The sequence below is a fragment of the Miniopterus schreibersii genome, assembly GCF_964146895.1.
Source record: "Miniopterus schreibersii genome assembly, chromosome: 22".
Classification (NCBI taxonomy): domain Eukaryota; kingdom Metazoa; phylum Chordata; class Mammalia; order Chiroptera; family Miniopteridae; genus Miniopterus; species Miniopterus schreibersii.
In genome coordinates, this window is record NC_138124.1 from 75,243 (window position 1) to 94,406 (window position 19,164).

Consider the following 19,164-nt stretch of genomic DNA (forward strand, 5'->3'; position numbering starts at 1 on the left):
TTTGCAGCCGTTCCTTTACTGCGACCCCGTGTTCCCTGGCTTGGACAAGGTACGCTCTTTTGTTTCTTAAGTTTTTATTGATTTTAGAGAGAGAGGAAGGGAGACAGAGAGAAGCATTGACCGGCTGCCTCCAGTACACCCCCTACTGGGGACCAAGCCCACTGTCAGGGCATGTGCCCTGACCAGGAATTGAACCGGTGACCTCCAGGTGCACTGGATGACACTCAATCACTGAGCCACACTGGCCAGGGCGCATTTGATGTTTTTAAATTGACTCGTAAGCAAAGTAAAATACTTGGAAAGGAACCAGATTTTACAAACATCTTTAAGTTTGTTCTAAGCATTCAGACTTCAAAAGAACTTTGTTTCAATTTGTTTTTTTATTATAACATGAGCTAAATTTTAAAAATTGCCTTAGTCTTCTGACTTTATTTCCCAGAGTTGTTAGAAGATCTAAATGACAATATATATAACTCATTATGAAAATATATTGGAAAGTACAAGAGCGGATGTGAAATGGTCGTCAAGGTCCGGGTACCAAGGGATCAGAGAACTGAAGGACAGAACCGCCAGGCAGCAGGACAGACAAGGACGCGCGGGTCCAGGAGGGCTGTCTCTGTGCTGGGACAAGTCACCGGAGAAGTACTCCGTAGGGTACTTTCCTAGTAACTTAGGATTCTCTTCAACATTTCAAAATTAAGATGACTCATCAAACAAGAGTCATTTTTGTAGGTAAGGGAAATCACAGGGCAATGTATTGGGATAAGTTCTTTTTTAAATCAAAAAGCCTTAAGGCTCAGGGACTGCGAGTGGGAATGACAAATGGACACGTCGCACTTTCACCACCGATGAAAAAATAAAGCATTTTATAGACTTAAAACTGTCATTAGTGCATTCAGATTCTGTGAAAGAAAAATTTAAATGCCACTATAGTAACACAATGTTAACAAAAATTGGCCAGGTACTGAGGTCATTTTAGTGAGCTACCATCATTTAAATATAAGAAAAGTAATTTCTTGGTCCAAATTAGTTAAATCTTAAAAAAGATTGTCTCTAGAGAACATTGTTTGAGATAATGCTTTTTCAGACATATTCCAACACTCAAATTCACTTTATAACAATAATTATGGGTAAGCTCTGATCACTTTCTTAAAAGGCTGTAAGATTTCCGTTTCTCCGGGAGATGTTCTCCCCCGTGTGCTGCTCAATCCCACAGGTTAAACTTTCTTCACTGTTACTAAGAACTTCGTACATGTCCGTGAGATTGCCGTTTGCTGCTTTCTCATCTTTTCGAAAAGACACGGGAAGACTGGCGAGGCTGAAGCTGACGTCTTTGAAGGCGTGCAGCAGGAAGATGCCCACAATGATGGTGCAGAAGCCGCTCAGGGTGCCGATGATGTCATCGACGGGCATGTCCTGCCACTCCTTGAAGAGGATGGCTGAACAGGTTAGCACAGACGTCGTGAAAGCAACGTAGTAGATGGGGGTCACCAGGGAGGTGTTGAAGATGTCCAGGGCCCTGTTCAGGTAGTTGATCTGCGTGCTCACGCACACGATGAGGCTCAGCAGCAGGGCCCAGGCCAGGGGGTGCTGCAGCACGGGCTTGCCGGCAAACAGCTCCTTGATAGCGATGCCCAAGCCCTTCACACAGGAGACCGAAAACGCTCCGATCACGGAGCAGATCGTGATGTACACGAGGATGTTCGTCTGTCCATGGCGCGGTCCCACCACAAAGATTAGTATCAAGGACACAATGACCACAAGTGTCGCAAAGATCACAAAACCTTGACGAGGCAAAGACAAGATCTGTTTAGTCAAATGTTTCAGGACTGAAAGAGAGCTGAGAGTCCTAAACAAAATACTGGGCAGGAAGGAGAGGTGTGGCCCTGTGAGGAAAACAGCTTTCTCTGCTGCCCCAGCAAGAGCACACCCGCAAAGTTTAGGGAGGTACACGCGGGGAAGGTTAAACCACGCACCATATTCACAATTGTGACACAACTAACATTTTTAAAGTAGCATCTTTGGCCTCATGATAATCACAACAAAGAAAACAGAATCAGGCCGACTCACAGCCATCCATTCTGGAGGCACCCCGACTGTCCACCCCCGGGAGTATTAGACTCCAGGGACAGTCCATTGGAAACCAGTGGAGAGAATCATGAGGTTGAGGCAGGATAAGCAGCAGCTAGAAAAACCCCTGGACAAGTGGACTGGGTAAACTGAGACATGAAAATTAAGCACAGCCAAACAATCTGAACAACTTATGCCAGCTAGTGAATCCCAAGACCTTCTCTTCCCCAAACAAAGCCACCTGAGAGCCAATGGTTCATACCTGTCCTCCCTGGCCAGAGAACACACAGCTTAAATCACACTGGCCTGGGGGCCAGAAAACAGAGGCCCAATTAATGCCATCTGTGCCAGCCAAACCCGAAGACAGATGAAGTCGGGAAATAAAATCCAACTAGAGCCAGATAGACCCAAGATAAAAGTAAAACAGTAAAGTAGACCAAAGAATAATCCCAAACTCCCTATAGGCTCATTTTGATGCATCAGCATATTAAAGATTCACCTGGAAAGCTGATGAATATTCTACTGAAACCCTCTCCTCCGATTCCCACCCAGAGAAGAGAGAGAAACCCCTCAACACAGGATACCAGCTCAGGCTTTCTCTATAACTGTTTACTTCCTCCTAAACTCTAAGGGTCCCCACGAGACTTGCAACCAGGGGAGCAGTGGGCAGTGGCAGCTCATCCCAGTCCCCAAGGTCGCCTTTTTGCCCTCCGACTTCCCAAGGGCTCATTGCTTCTAGAATGAAATTCAGCCAGGCCTCCTGGTTTCAGTCCCCGCCCCTACTTCGAGCTACCTACTGCATCACTGCTGGTGTGGGGTTCAGCTTCCTGCGGTCTGCTCTAGGTCACTAGTCATCCTCTGCTTGCTGGCTTCCATAACATCATTGCTGCATTTCCTTCTCTGTCCTTGTTTCTGTGTTTTCCTTCTTTAACAATCCTGTTATATTCGTGTTTGAGGAGTGACCAGAGTGACTGCTGTCCCTGTTTCCTCGTCTAAGAATGCAGATGGTAGCACCTGTCGTGGGGCGGCTGTGAGGGTTAGATGCAGTCAGGGCAGGTGGCTGGGAGACGCTCCTGAGCCCGACTCTACACAGTTCAGAGTGGGGAAGACTTAAAACTCATTCATGTGACCACCACCTGGGGTTTTCACAGGACTAAGGCAGCATGTGACAGGGCTGCCAAAAAAGCTAAAGGTGTCCCAGGCAGCTTGAGGAGAGGCTTACGGTCTCCCTGTTTGAAGCACCCAGAGCACACCTGGAGGGCTCTGTTCCTGGCACCCTGTCCTACAGACATCACGTGCAGGCTCACAGCCAGTCTGGATAACTGAGAGAGAAACAGTGGATGCTCACTCTGAAAAAAGAGCCCTCAGGAATAAGAGGACAGCCAAAATCAAGCATGTGAATGTGCTGAAAGTCATACGTTCATAGTGCCATTGGGCAAACTAGACCTACAGGTGGGATGACAATGCTGACAATGACAGCCATCACTTTATTAGCTCTGTGTCAGGTGCTACACGGGGCATTTTACTGTCAATCTCTTAATATCCATAGTAACGCTGTAGAACAGTATCACCCCTGATGTACAAATGAGGTGAACGTGGCTGATGGAAGGTAAGTAACTTACTCAAGTCAGCAGCAAATCACATAGTTAGGATTCTAACTCAAGTCGCCTGACTCCAAAGCCTGTGTTACTTCCACAGGATCACCTGCAGTGACATGGGACTCAGCCTCAGAGCTTTCTAGTCACCTGAGCGGTCCTGACAAAGGGATGGACAGCCCCATTCCTGAAAACACACAGTGGCAGGAGGACCACTGGTCAGGGGTACTGCCTAGGGGGTTTCAGTCTGGGTGGGAGGTTAGGATCTTTTCAGCAGTCATTTGCTTTGCATTTCTATCCAGGGCGGAGTGGGAACACTACCCGATGGGGCTGGCCCTTGGTGAGTCCTATATGCTCAGTCATGCAGGTGTAAGGATCAGCAAAGTCAACACCAGGAGCTTTTGTTTAGACGCCTGACCAGCCAGACAGCTCATGTGCATCTCGACCGAAACTAGGCTGGCAGGGCTGGGACAGAGCAGGTAAATCATCTTTCTTGAAAACTGCTGATGGTCAGGCAAACTGAGAAATCTAAATGTGAATGGCCTCGACATCCAGACCTCACCACCAACACAGGTCCAGTAAGGTCATTGGACTGGAAGTGAAGAGCCTGGTTCTAGCCCATCCTCTCTCCAGGTAACTGGGTGGCTTGGAGCAATTAACTGAACCCTCGGGTCCTCTCTTTTGTCATCTGGAAAAAAAGATGCCTGCCAACTCTAACATGGGTGCACTTAGGAGCTGCTTGTGACACTTGCTCAATAATCCTGAGTCCTTTACCGGGAAACTAGATTTCCAGCGTGAGAAATCACAGTTACTAGACTTGGTTTCTCCCCCTGGCTTCTGGTTCCAGACCACGGTGTACTCTGACTTGACCCTGCCTATTAGTGTCTACATGCAGACAGGAATCGATCCCAAGGTCTCTCCAGCATCCACCTCCAGCCTCGCCTGCTCCAGACCCCCTTCAGCCCTGTGCTCAGCTCACCACAGATTCACCTCCAACCACCTGAGTTCACTTCCTCACATGCCGCCCTGCTCAGTCCTTTAGGGCTCTCACCTCCTTGAGCATATTTCCATTCTTTTGTCGGGCTTGCAGACCTTCACAATTGTTTCCAATCCTCTCTCGAATCTGACTTCCCACTTTCTTTAACACACTCTCTTCTCCAATCACCCCCTCTCCTACCTACTGGCTTGAAGTGGTTTTCTAGTTACCCAGAGCCTGCTCCCTCTTCCCTCCCCTATAGGCAACATGCACCTTTTTGTTTGTATGGTTCTTGCAAAATAAATACTATTTTGTGTGCTACAAAACAAAAACTCCCCCAAAACAACCCATCCATACTCAGCACAATGGATAAAAACTGACCCACACCTAGGCACATTCAGTGGGGAATTTCAGACAGTGAGGGCAAGCAGGCCATCCTAGAGGCTCCCACAGTCAAATGGCCATTTACATATAAACAAAGATAATCAGTTACATGCGTCTAGTTTCTCAGCAACACAGGGTGAGGAGACGAGGCAGGCCAGGGACATTTTGATATGTGCAAGGTTTCCAAAGGTCCCATCTCTTCTGTGCCTCTCGCGCCTCCTATGAAAGTGGCTCCACCAAAATGAAGGCGCTAACCCAGGACTCGGGAGACAAGAAGTCCAGGAAAAGCAAAAAGTGCCGGGGATCCCAGGATGCTGATGAAGGAAAACCCAGGGGACAACTGTGCTGGTGGCCTGGACAGCAGTCTAGTTTGAGGCCAAACAAGGCTCTGGGAGAGCAGTTCACAGGAGCTGAAACTGCAAGAGTAACTCCTGTGTGTGAAATTACTGAGAGCAGAATCAGACATGGGCAAGCACTCAGGCCGGACGGACTCATTTTCACAGAAAACTAAGCAAACGAGATCACTCTCCGTTCAGGAAAAAATTAAGCAAAGAAGGAGAAGTCAGACCAAAGGGATCGGTTGCCAGAGGGGAGGGGCGGGAAGATGGGTGAAACAGTGAAGGGAACAGTCAGTCGCAGTGTGATAAGGCTTAGCATGGCAGTGAGATAAAGCTCGCTCTGGCAGTCACACCATAAGGTATGGAAATGTCAGACCACGATATTGTGCACATGAAACTAATAGAATATTTTACTTAAGTATGAAAAACAAGGGAAAAGTAATCTGTGTATCCATGTCTAAGCTGAGAATCAAAGTTATGTACAGATAATGTAAACAAGTCATTTAAACAAAACTAGATACAATAGGTAAGAGATGTAACACATAATTCCTAGACCAAGGAAGTAGCAGCGATATAAGCGTGTCACAGACAGAGTGACAGACAGAGAAACAAGGGTGAGCGCCGGCTGGGGAGGAAGGTGACTGTTGTTTCACAATAAGCTACACAGCAATCCGGCTCTTTGTATGCACAAAAATTTTGATTAATATAAAAAGCTAAATTAAAAAGTAAAAATACAGCAAGACAAATAAGCTTTCTTTTCCTTACCTGGATCCCCGAGCTTGTGAGACATCTCACGTAAGGTCTCAATCTCCTCCTCCTTCGGAGCATGGATGACCATGACCGTGGAGCCTAGGATGCTCAGCAAACACCCTATTTTCCCATGAAGGTTCAGTCTTTCATTGAGAAAGTATGAAGAAAGAATGGCACTAAAATAGGGGGAATGTGGTAAGATTAAAATAATCAGCTACTTCTCTCATTTTTAAATATCAATACAATTCAGATTTTGAATAACTGACCTCAAACTAAAACACTGTGAGTTTATAAAGATTCTGGCTTTCGGCCAAGATACAGACAGTGTCTTCAATTGTGCCAGGAAAGCTCCTGGGGAAACGGCTGCTTCACCACAAACTACACCAGCACAGCTACCAGCTCTACTGCAGGAGCTCAGCATGAAACTTACCATACATGCAGTTACCTACAATTTATACCCTAATTAGGAATCCAAGTCCAAACCAATGTTTAAAGTTTACTCGGCTTCGCCTGGCCATGTGGCTCAGCAGTTAAGCACTGACCTAGGATCCAGGAGATCACAGCTCGATTCCCGGTCAGAGCACATGCCTGGGGTGCGGGCTCAATCCCCAGTTGGGGGGCATGAGGCAGCCAGTCAATGAGTCTCATCACTGATGTTTCTCTCTCTCCCTTCCTCTCTCTGAAATCAATAAAGACATATAAAAAAAAATTAAAAAGTACTCAGCTTAAACTTATCCTAACTGCTGACGCATCTGACATTCATTTAACTCTATATAACCTGCGTACTGTCAAGTTTCAACACTTTATCCAAATATAAAAAATACTGTGTAAACCTATAAATACAAAAATTCTATCATATACAGGAAAACAAGGATAAAAGACATACACCACCTTTAAAAGTCATGTAATTTACAGTGCAATGTTTATATATGTGCACGGGCGCATACACACACAATACTGACCGGGAAAGGACCGACCGCTGCTTCCAAACAAGTACACCAGGCTGGTCTCCAGGGGTACGTAACCTGCCCAGCCAGGTACAAAATCTAATTACCACCAACCACCACCTACCAAGCGCGCCTGTACCAAATGATATACGTTGTGACAAGTGCAACTGGAAGTTGTGAAAAGCTGAAACAAAGTAACTGGTGCTGGCTCTGAACACAAGCGAGACAAAGCACAAAGGCATCTGATACCACAAATTGACAGGCTGTCTGTACACAGAAGATGCCCTTTTAAAAGCAAATGAAGACCCAGAATTTAAACAGCTCCCAAGATTGTTTAAATGTAAATGACACTGAACGTGATTGGATGTGATTGGATGGTACCGAGCAGGTTCTATGCTCCCGGCGCAGTGTCCTTACCTGACAAGGACGCTGAGCGCTCCTAAGGGGGTCACGAGGGTGGCTGGGGCAAAGGCATAAGCAGCAAAGTTGGCCACCTCACCGGCTCCCACTGGAAGATGAACAAAAGAAAACTCTCAGATAGGAACATATCTACTCAAAATGGAAATACTTGCAACTTACATATATATTTTTGTATACTACTTCGACTGTATATTGTAACTTCCATATTTCCTCCCATCTATTATAAGGGTTCTCCTATAAATTATCAACATTAGAATAGAGCCCAAACCAATGAGAAAAAATACAAATCTATTTTAACGGAAAAGACCTAATTTATGCTTACATGCTTTTATTAATAAACAAGTTTAATAAATATTTATATCCTATGACAACAAACAGAAATCAATTAAAAGCTGCTGAAACTGGTGTGAAAATATTGCTCAAATAATTTCCACTGGCACAACCTTGGCGTAGGGGCAACGTTAGGCAACGCTCTAACCCACTGAGTCGCCTGGCTAGGGCCCTTCCCTTTTTCTTTTCAGTTTCTTTTTTTTTTTTTTAATTTTAAAATTATCTTTACTGTGGACAGCATTACAGATGTCAGCCTTTTTCCCCCAGTGGCCCCTTGCCCCGCTCCCACCCCACCCCAGGCCTTCCCCACACTACCACCCTAGTCCTGGGTTTTGCACACGTGCCTGTAAGTTCTTTGGTTAACCTCTTCCCTCCTTGTTCAGTTTCAACGTAAGGTTTCTGAATTCCATTGTTCTGCTCAGAGACACCTCCTGGAACACTGGCTGTAATTACCTTTTCTTTCTACTTACGTCATTTTACTGCCTTATTCACAAGCTTCCTCCTATATTTGGGGCTTATTTTGCATCTTCTTTTCTCTTGGACTAGATGACTCATCTTTCTTACTTTCAATTATATTTATATGAAACCCTAAATTTTACTCTAATTACTTCAGTTACATTCCAGTTTCATTTTGTATTTAGTATCAACATATTATTCCCTAATTTAAACTTCTAAAAATATTTTCTAATTTCCAGTCTGCCTTCTGTAAACCAGGGATTACATAAAAGTAAATTTCCACCCAAGATTTTCATGTTATATTTTTGTTATTGAGTTCTGATGTAATTACAATGATTTGTGAAAATACTCCATTAAGTCCTTTGAAAAACTCAGACTGGCTTTAGGGTCCAGCAAATAATCGATTTGTATAAATATTCCATACGTATCCAAAAAAAATATAGATCTGAAGTTACTGAGTTTAGTGACCGTGTCCAGTAAGTAAAGTTTGTTAAATTTGCTGTTCAAATTGTCCGTAGCCTTAAAAATTTTACTCTGGTTGCCCTATCAACTATTGAGGGTGTTTATTAAAATCTCGCTCCAGCCCTGGCTGGGTAGCTCAGTGGGTTAGAGCATCACCCTGATGCACCAAGGCTGCAGGTTTGATCCCCGATCAGGGCACACAGAAGCAGCAGCCAGTGATGCATAAATAAGGGGGACAAGTCGATGATTTCCCCCCTCCTTCCCCCCCCCCAAATCAATAAAAAAATTAAAAACATCAAAAAAATTAAATAATCTCACTCTATGGCCCGGCCAGGCAGCTCACTTGGTTGAGCGTCATCCCCAACAACAAAAAGGTTGCGGGCTGATTCCCAGCCAGGGCGAACATCTAGGCTGTGGGTTCGATCCCTGGTTGGAGCATGTACGGGAAGCAACATGTTAATGTTTCTCCCCCTCTCCCTTCCTCTCTCTCTCAAATCAATAAAGACATATCCTCGGGCGAGGATTAAAAAACATAAAGATATACTTTAGAAAATGACTTAAAGTTTTAAAACTTGCTAGTAATATGAAACTGTAACCGCATCTGCAAGTATTTCAGTCTACAACGACCGCGCTTTCGTGCAAGTCTCTGTACCTACTTGAGAGCAGTCCGGCCCACCACAGCCACTCCTTCAGGTACGCATGGCCGCCCTGGCCTGTGAACGAGAGAACACGCGTCACTTCCTGGAGGGTCATCACACTCCCACAAATTTATGACAACTACGAGTAACGACAGGTTTAAAATATCTCATTCATGAATTATGATTACTTTGAATAAAGGTTCCATCATGTACAAAGGGATTTCTTAGATAATAGTTTTATGATTATATAACAAAAAGTTAAAAATGTTTAGGCTTGTACTATAACGTTGAGGAAGGAATTAAACCAATCCTTACATTTCTTTCGTTTTGCAAACTCAGCTTTAGTAAACAAAGTAAAGAAAATGAACCAGTAAAAAATAACCCAACTTCAAATGAGTTTGGAATTGGATAAGCCATTTAGGCATGGTCAGCCCACTTCCCGCAGCAGCCCTGGAGAACAAGGTCCCCCACACCGCGCACAGACACAAGGGAGACAGCACCGTCACAGTCTGGGCTGCCTGGACACGCATCCTGCTTTCTTACTTGACCTTCATCCCAACCAAAGTAATAAAGTCACGTGAGCGGTACTTATGGTTGCTTGATGAGCTTTAGCCATAGACATGGCTCAGGGAAAAGGGAGGTGGTGCTTTTACTGCCAAAGCAGGTCTAAGAGTCAGAACTGAGCATGGGCCTGCCGCGGAGGCCAAGTGGTAGAACATGCAGCACATGTTGGATGCAGCACAACTGGGAACTGTTCAGAGTGCGCCAGAACAGTCAGAGTGTCCCCAGGGTTTCCTGACCTGTCAGCAGGCACTGGGAAACAAACTACACCAGCCTTCGAAAGTTGCCTGAACTGAGGATACTCTGACCCAGAGAAGCCCTTTCATCAGGAAAATGCTGAAAATAGAATCAAATTTCTATCACAGACCAAAGACTCTGGCCTTCAACAAGATTCTCATTCTGTTCAGACCCTTACCTCCTTCTCTGCAGACATAATCAAGGTTTAAAAACAAGGCTGAATGCTCACTGGGCACTGTCCCTCTGCCCAGTTTGATAATGCAGGAGCGAGGAGTTAACTTATTTTGACATCTCACTTATTTTTCTCTTTACAAAACTGGTGTTTGATTCTCTCTAATAGTTTACAACTCTTGCAGTCTACAGTTTTGAACACGCTCACTAGGAAGGAAGATGAAGTCTTCTGCAGGCCAGGCACCTGTGTACAGACGCAAGCACACACTGTGTCACTTCAAAGGCACACGGGCACCCACCTGCTCGCATGGAGCCTTTCCGGGCAAGTCGCAGAAGGCCTTTCTTTTTCAAGATGAAACTCCCTCCGATGAAAATGCTGGAGCTCATAGCCAAGCCCAGACCAATATAGAAGTCATATTTTCCACGCCCAGGGCTCATTTCGTTTGCTACTGAAGGAGTGCCTGTGACTCACATTGATCACAGGACAGAGAGTTGCTGATGCTGGAGGCGAGAGGCTGTGGACTTCAGACCTGCACGAGACAAAGAAAACGAGATGCTCAGGGAGCGACCAAGACAGTGCACATGCAGTCCAAACTGGACCGCACTTCCCTCCTCCTGCAGGGAGGTGTTTTCTCTATCGCCACCATTGAAAAGAAATGTATTTGGTATTTATATTGAGCACTAACCTAATTACATTTCTTCCAATTATGGCAAACGATGGTCTCATGACATAAAACTGTATTTAAAACCCAAACTCACAGGGCCAGAGAACAAAGTGGTGGTTACCAGTGGTAGTTAGGGGCTGGGGAAACAGGGGAAGGGGGTTGAAAGGTACAAACTCCCAGTTATAACTAAGTCTTAGGGATGATGTACAGCATGGTGACTATAGTTAACAATACTATACTGTATATTTGAAAGTTTCTAAGAGTAGATCTTAGAAATTCTCATCACAAGAAAGAAAATGTGTGACTATGTGAGGTGAGGGAGGGGTGTTAACTTACTATGTTCATCATTTCACAACATATGCATACAAAATCATTATGCTGTACACGAATTAGACAAATACATTATGATATCTCAAAACCAATCTAAACTGATTTTATAAACTCTGGTTTCATATTTTTAAAATGTTTCCAGTCTCAACTGACAGTCCATAGTGACAAAACTTTGCTTATAGGAAAAAAATTCTAGCCCGGCCGGCTTGGCTCAGCAGTTGAGCATCGACCTATGATACAGGAGATTGCAGTTCAATTCCCAGTCAGGGCACATGCTGGGGTTGTGGGCTCGATCCCCAGCAGGGGACGGGGCGTGCAGGAGGCAGCTGATCAATGACTCTCATCATTGATGTTTCTCTCTCTCCCTCTCCCTTCCCCTCTCTGAAGTAAAAAAATACATATATTTTAAAAAGCTTAAATCACAACCACACATTTTAATTTAAAAAAAAAAATTTACAGAATGAAAATCAGACATAGATACACAAATCTAGTTTATGAACACATTTTCTAATTTCACAAACATGTCCTCTGGAATAATCTATGTAGAGAAACACAAAATTTTCTCACCATACATTTCCTTCTTAGAAATCTATGTAGTTATAAGCATATGGTAATTTATCTCTTATTTAGCCTATTTGGAGGGGGGCAGGGAAAAGGCAGGTTTCACATTATTTTGTTAGCAGAGGATGATGGCTCCAGCAGACAGGTGTTTGCCAGGCTGCAGGTGTGGTCCTGGTGGACTTGTCAGAGAGCACGAAGGCCATGGGACCTAGAGGGCTCAAGCCACAAGACCAGACAGGAAGCAGAGGCTTATGAAGACTGCAATTTTTTTCCCAAATGGCCAACTCATGAACTCTGCTAACAAATGAACTAAAGCAAAGTGTAGAAAGTAGGGAAAAACATTATTCAGCAACAAGGTTTATGACTGGTTATAACTGCGACCTAACCTTCTGGTATTTGAGATTTTAAGTTCCACTAAATAATCAACTCCCAGCACTAATCGGCAGTTCAGAGAGAACCCTAACTCAGGAACCCTCTCTGACTAGCCAAGTCTTTCAATTTCTAGGTTACGAGACCCTGGCCTTTAACAAAAGCAACTCTCTGAATCCACCTGGCCCCTCCCTTACTTCATCCACCCACTCAAACGGCACTCACTGAACACGGGCTGTGCACACTACGCTCTCTCTGGATAAAAGGGCCACAGCTTTCAGGCTTCAGTGGGGAGACAGGCAAGAGAGTTAAAGGATACTGTTCTGTAACCACGGTAAACAGTATTATCACAGAGCTGACACTCCAGACAGAAGAAAGGGCCAATGTTTTGATTTGCCTGTTCAGGTGCATTATGGTTCTTCAAATAGCTCTGTGGGAAGGAGTTTTCCCCACCCTGCTGTGTGGGGCTTGGGTGTGGGGCCAGGGAGGAGGGTGTGAATGACAGAATGTCAATTCTACCTCTAGACCTAGAGAGGACCGTCACACTTCTGCTTGCCTCTTGCATCCTGCCATCGCCATGTGAAGAGCAAAACAAAGTCATCCTCACTGACCACAGACCCGCAAGCCTGATCTTAAATGCTTATTGCTATACGTCACGAGACAGTAACTTACACACCCTACAGGCTTACTGCAGGTAAACATAAAGCTCCCATTAGATTTCTGAAAAAACAAAACTTGCCTGCAGAAAATGGAGATCACTGTTAAAGATGGATGCCAGGCACTGATCCACTGTATCGTCCTCTCTACTTTTGTTTGTACTGTGCATGTTTGGACATTTCCATGTTAGGTTTTTAAAACACACCTGCAGTGCACAAGAGCTGCAGGGATGCCAGGCCTTTTCTGACTGGTCAATTTTTTTTATTTAAATATATCTTTATCGATTTCAGAGAGAAGAAAGGAGAGGGAGAGACAGAGATAGAAACATCAATGATGAGAGAGTCATTGATCGGTTGCCTCCTGCATGCCCCCGACTGGGGATCGAGCCTGCAACACCACCATGTGCCCTGACTGGGAACTGAACCCCGATCGCCTGGATCCTAGGTCAATGCTCAACCACTGATCCACACCCAGCCGGGCGGTGGGGTCAGTCTTATGCACATGGCTTTGGAGAGCTGTACCCCTCCTGCCCACTTCATTCCCCAACCTAGGATCGTGGCTCTCTTGAGGCCAGTGTCCTCACTGTCCAGATACCTGTTTCTACCCCGACAGTAGAAACCTCGAGCAAGTCGCAAAACCAAGGTCACTCCACAATCTAGGACAAACTAAGACTGAAACATGGGAAGATGAGACACTCAAGTCTCAGAGGTGCTCCGAGTTTTGTAAATATCAGTCAAAAACAACACGGATGAGATTAGCTGTCTACATGACATCTTTCCAGAACTGAGCTCTCACGAGGGATTTGGAAAAGCATCCCCAGTCCTGCTAATGCCACTCCTAAGGCAGATAATGCCCTGAAAAAAGTCCTCACAGGGTGTGGAGACTCAGTCCTGCCTCTAGCTGGGTGACTAACTGTGGATGAGTCATAACCCTAAAACACACAGAAGCTACACAATCCATAAGGTCACTGAGGACTTTTAAATTTAAAATAAAATAAGGGATTGCCATTTTTATGGCCAAACACTAGTAACACCCAGCCTCCACTTAACTTCCGCTTGCCTGTGGAATCCTTCTGAAGAGGAGAGACTCGGGGACAGTGACATGCAGTTTGTACAGAGGCATAAACATGTGCAGCAAGGAGAAGGGAGAGAACTGGGGGAGAAAATGACCGGGGGAAAGCATTATTTCTGCCTACTCTGAGTGAATTACAATTTTTAAAAAGTGTGCTTGCAGTGTTCCCACTCACTGAACGTCTGGTTTGCCCGTGTTTACCCCCCATCCTCCTCACCAGACGCCAGCTCCTTTTTTATTATGTACACCAAATCCCCTCTCCCTTTCAAACATCACCATCATTAAGCAATGTTCTCAATTATAATCCAAGTTCTACTGAGGACGTGATGAAAGTTCCCCGGTTCATAACTCTCCACTTTCTTGAATCAATAAAACTGAACTTTGTCATGTGCAGAGATGAAACCCAGAAACAAGCTTATCTACAATAAACAGGTTTATCTACACTTCCGATCCCAGTGTGAGTGCCACAGATACAAATTCACACTTTACACACAGAAACCTGACTTTCAAACACCAAATGTGCCCCTATTAATACTTACTCACACTTAATGTTAACTTCCACTAAATGCAAGCTACACAGATGGATATAAGGTCTAAAATTAAGACCACTATTATGTGCTGCCGTGACATCTGGTCAAACGGGGAGGGCTTTCAATGGCCTAAGCCAAGTTCCCCTCCCCATTCTGCCCCCGCAGTTAAGGTCCCAAAGCCAAACAACCCTGCTCCTCACGGGCACCAGGCACCGTTCCTGCTTGTCCCTGAGCAGCAGGCTTCACTGCCCTCCAAACGGGAGAATTATTAAAGCAAGACAATCACATCCTCCTGCAAGCACCAGGGGCACCACCACCTCTTGTTCCTGCAAAACTGCCTCCCACAATTCCTGGTCCTTCACTCTGTAGCCCCACGTGGCTCTACATGGTGCGTGGTGTCCCCAGGCTCTCCCCCCCCAGGCTAAGGACTGTGTAAGTGACTGGTCCACTGCAGGACCTCTCATCTGCCCAGGGTCAGGTGTCACAGGGAGGAAATCCCACCCCTACTGACAAGGTGAAGAAGTGATTAAAACAACACATTATAACAGAATCTTACTCATTTTACCCTAAGGGCACCGAGAGTTCGATTGCTCCTAACTTTATTGTGTCTATAGATGCATTTCCTCCATTTACTTTATTATTATTATTTTTTTTAATATATCTTTATTGGTTTCAGAAAGAGGAAAGGAGAGGAAGAGAGGAGATAGAAACACCAATGATGAGAGTCATTGATCGGCTGCCTCTTGCACGCCCCCGACTGGGGATCAAGCCCGCAACCCAGGCATGTGCCCTGACCAAGAATCGAACCCCGCTAGGTTGACGCTCAACCGCTGAGCCACGCCTGACCGGGCGCCTCCATTTATTTTATATAAAGTTTCATGATTCTATTTAAAATCTATTTCTCTCTTTCCTTTTTTGACCAGTCAGCTCAACCTTATGCATGTGGCTTTGGGGAGCTGCATCTCTCCTGCCCACTTCACTGCCCAACACAGGGTCATGGCTGCCTTGAGGCCAGCATCCTCACTGTCTAGATACCCCACCCCGTCCCACCCCATCCTCTACACACTGCTCAGGAGCCTGCTCCTCACTCAAGGCCAGGTCACACTTCCTGCTGTGCTAACAAGACCTCCACAGCCTGGTCAAGTTTAATACTCGATTACTGCTCGCCTTTGAAGATACTCAGTAAGCTCCCTAACGATAATGACTCTGGTTCCTTGCACTGGCTTCCCCACAAAAGGCACTCATCTAAAGTGGCGAATGGGACTTACAAGCCTTTATAGAATTAAGGTGGTTTTGTTTGTTTACTCGTGCAACTATCTATGTATGAAGGAAGAGGGGGAGGTGAGGGGACAGGACAGTAAGCAACATAAAATTTCAAGTTGTCAAGTTATCAAGCAGCCTCAGCCACTAAACTAAGGAAATGAATTATCTCGTCTGACTTACAGTTTGGAAACAGGACATCCTGAAAGGAACTAGTCTCGGGCCTGGTAATGCTTGGCTCCCACTCTGTCACTGAAAGTCAATCACAGCGGGAGGGCCCGAAACAGAGATGACTTTTTATTCTTAAGATCAGCCGCCAAGCAGGGCCAGGTTAAAGACAGCTAAACAACAAAACTTGCTAAGTCTCACTGAACTAGGTTCCTAAGCCAGAGCAGACGAGCTCCAGGTGGTTACTTGCTCATCTTAGCTCTCAGAGGTGCTCAGGTGGAAGGTCCTCCTCCCCAAACCCAACCCCTCCCATCCCTGGCTGGTACTGTTATTTACATGTGGCCACCTGAGCAGCTATTATGTGGCAGGCATTAAATTATAAAAATGATTGAGGCCTGGCCAGTTTAACTCAGTGGTTAGAGCGTCAGCCCACGGACTGAAGAGTCTGGGGTTTGATTCCCAGTCAAGGGCACATATTAGGGTTGCAGGTTCCATCCCAGGCCCCTGGTTGGGACATATGCAGGAGGCAACCAATTGATGTGTCTCTCTCATATCAATGTTTCTCCCTCTCTCCCCCTCCCTCCCTCCTTTCCTTCCACTCTCTCTAAAAATCAATAAATAAAATATCCTCAGGTAAGGAGTACCAAAAAATAAAAATAAAAATAAAAATAAAAAGCCGCTGACCTCAAGGATGCCACAGCTGAGAGGAATCAAAATTCTGGAAATAACCTATTCAAATTTTAAACACACTTTCAAAGACTTGGAAGTTCCAGCTTCTTCTTTCTCAATTTTAACACAATTTTCACAACTGAATTTACTAGTATTTACAGAAATACTTATATTAACTCTCATTAAATGCAAGTATGTTGAGAATGAAATAAATACACCTCAAAGAACACACAATTATGAAACTGGTCACTTAAGGAACAGGGGGAAAGGACTAGAATGCTAGCACCCACGAGAAAAGCCTACATTCATTCGCTTTACTCAGTGACTAACAGTAGGCAACACTCCCAAAGTTAGTGAAGGTTAGAAATTATGCCAAAGGGAGTACATTTACAGCTTTAAACTTGTCACAGCACTTTTCATTTTCATAAAAGCTTGGTAAGATTTGTGGTCAGGGACCCGTGATGAGAAAACTAGCACGGCGATGTTAAGCAACTTCCCGTACAGCTGGTGGGTAGCAGAACCAGGCCTCACTCTGAGCCTGCTGCCCTTCCCACTGGAGTCTCCATGCGGTCCCGAGGTGGCACATGAGCCCGTGGCGCTCCAACTAGGCTCCAGAGTAGGTCACCATCTCCTTGCCCAACCTGCTGCTCCTGTGTTCTGACTGTGGCTTCACCATCCTCGTCACTCAAACTGGATACAAGGGCCAAGAGTACCAGACCGCATCTACCTTTCCCAAACACGGCCTCGCACCTCCATGTGTCTCCCGACCCCTATTCCAGCTTCAACACATGCTGCTGCCTCCACAGAGCACGAATCTGCCATCCCCAGCAGGGGGCGTGCAGGAGGCAGCCAGTGGATGTTGGTGTTTCTCATTGAGGTTTCTCTCTCTCCCCCTCTCCCTTCCACCTCTCTAAAAATCAATTAAAAAAAACATTTAAAAGCAATACTTATAAATACTGCAGAACCTAAATCTCCAACCCTAATGACTTAGCAACGTGAGTTATAAATTAAAATCTTAACTTACAAGGAAGTTTAATATGGTCTCTTTTGTTTAAAAAAACAAACAAAAAGGCTGCAGAGGTAGATGACTCATTCACTCCCATTGCCGCGTAAATAATACCCTTTATTGTCATTTAAACTAGTAAAGCCAGGCATAGCAGCTCTGGCCTAGAGAGGAGAAAATACAGAAGTAGGCAGAAAGACTTAACAGTTTCTAAGTACTTTTTAAAATTTGGTTACTAGCCTCCATGAAACAAAGATCTTTATTCGCTCATATTTCCTCTTATTTATTTTTTTTAAAAAAAGTATTAACTGGGTACATGGTACATACAGAATTTCTACTCTTGTATTAAACGAACTGAAAAAAACTAGTGACGAGATTAAAGAGACAAACACGACACTAAACGTATAGAGTTTTGGATGGAGCGGGAAGGACTCGCTGCCTCTATAAAAGCTCGGATATTAAACAGCTGTGAACAAAACCTCTCAACAGGCCCCTAAGGCTCGTCAGCGGATCTCGCGGCGGCGAACACCTCCTTCTAAAACTCACAACGAAATGAAGCTGTTTCCGTGACCCTCACGAGCACGCGCCCCGACGGGGGAGGACTCGGCGGCCGCCAGCGTGGCCCCGGCTCCCCGCGGGACCCACGGCGGGAGCCGCGGAAACCGCCTCCGTCTCCGCGCGCCCCGCGCCGTCCCGGGCAAAGGCCGGCGCCCACGAGGCCCGCCCCGCGCAGCTCGCCCCCGCCGCCCCTCGCGCCCGTCGGAGGGAAAGGGAGGGGCCTCACCCCGGGCGGCGGGCGCCCTCCGTCCTCGGCTCCGGTCACCTCGCTCACGCCCTCAGGCAGGCCGTCCGGGCCGACCTCTCCTGCGCCCGCGCGGCCAGCGCCTCCGTCGCCGTCCAGGGGGCAGTGCGAGCGTCCGGGGCGGCCGCCGCGCGCGCCGTCTCCTCCATGGGGAGCCCCGAGGGCAATTGCCCGGGACAAGCTCCAGCTGCTGCGGCCGCCGGTGCGGGGAGCGCGGCGAGCAGAGCCTGGGCGCGGCCGAGTGACGCAGACGCGGCGCGCGCAGGCGCAGAGCGGCGCGGCAAAGCCCCGCCCCCGGGGCGTGGCCCGGCCGAGTTCCGGTCTCTTCGCCAGGCCTGGATTAGCCTGGGGTGCGGGGAACGAGCGGGCCGGGGGGAAAAGTACTGGGGGCGGGGTTTTGCAAGGTGGTGTTCGCTTACCCGGGGTCAAAGTCAAAGTACCGTGCGCCGCTTGCGGCGCGAACGCCAACGCGCGGCCAGTGTGTGCAGCGGCCCTTTAAGTGGCGTCCATGGCCCCCCCCCCCCCCCCCCCGGGAAAGCGGTCTCCGCGAGGGCAAGGGGCGGGACTATAGCGGGACCGGAAGCCCCGCGCGCCGGGGAGCGTGAGAGGCGGGACCAAGTGCCGGGGGCGGGGCTAGGGCTGGGCGGGGCAGCTGGGGCGTGTCGGGAGCGCGGAGAGGCGGGGCCAAGTGCCGGGGGCGGGGCTGGGGGCAGTTCGGGCGTGTCGGGAGCGCGGAGAGGCGGG

At 46.7% G+C, this 19,164-nt stretch overlaps 1 protein-coding gene across 1 annotated transcript; it reads right to left on the reverse strand.

The window, feature by feature from the left end:
* Positions 1-3: 3 nt before the first annotated feature.
* Positions 4-18,937, reverse strand: NIPA2 (NIPA magnesium transporter 2). The gene is made up of 6 exons (XM_081124461.1): positions 18,403-18,937; positions 10,635-10,865; positions 9,385-9,441; positions 7,478-7,568; positions 6,129-6,289; positions 4-1,784 (listed from the first exon to the last, which is right to left on the reverse strand). The coding sequence occupies exons 2-6, from the start codon at positions 10,771-10,773 to the stop codon at positions 1,150-1,152; spliced, it is 1,083 nt and encodes a 360-aa protein (XP_080980587.1). The 5' UTR covers positions 10,774-10,865; positions 18,403-18,937; the 3' UTR covers positions 4-1,149.
* Between the last annotated feature and the right edge of the window lie 227 nt (positions 18,938-19,164).

Excerpts from the sequence above, each read along its gene's own strand:
- NIPA2 (XM_081124461.1), bottom strand. The coding sequence starts at position 10,773 with ATGAGCCCTGGGCGTGGAAAATATGACTTCTATATTGGTCTGGGCTTG. Across the intron at positions 7,569-9,384 it reads GTGGGCCGGACTGCTCTCAA|TGGGAGCCGGTGAGGTGGCC; the intron begins GTAGGTACAGAG and ends TTCATCTTCCAG. Across the intron at positions 1,785-6,128 it reads TCACAAGCTCGGGGATCCAG|GTTTTGTGATCTTTGCGACA; the intron begins GTAAGGAAAAGA and ends TGCCTCGTCAAG.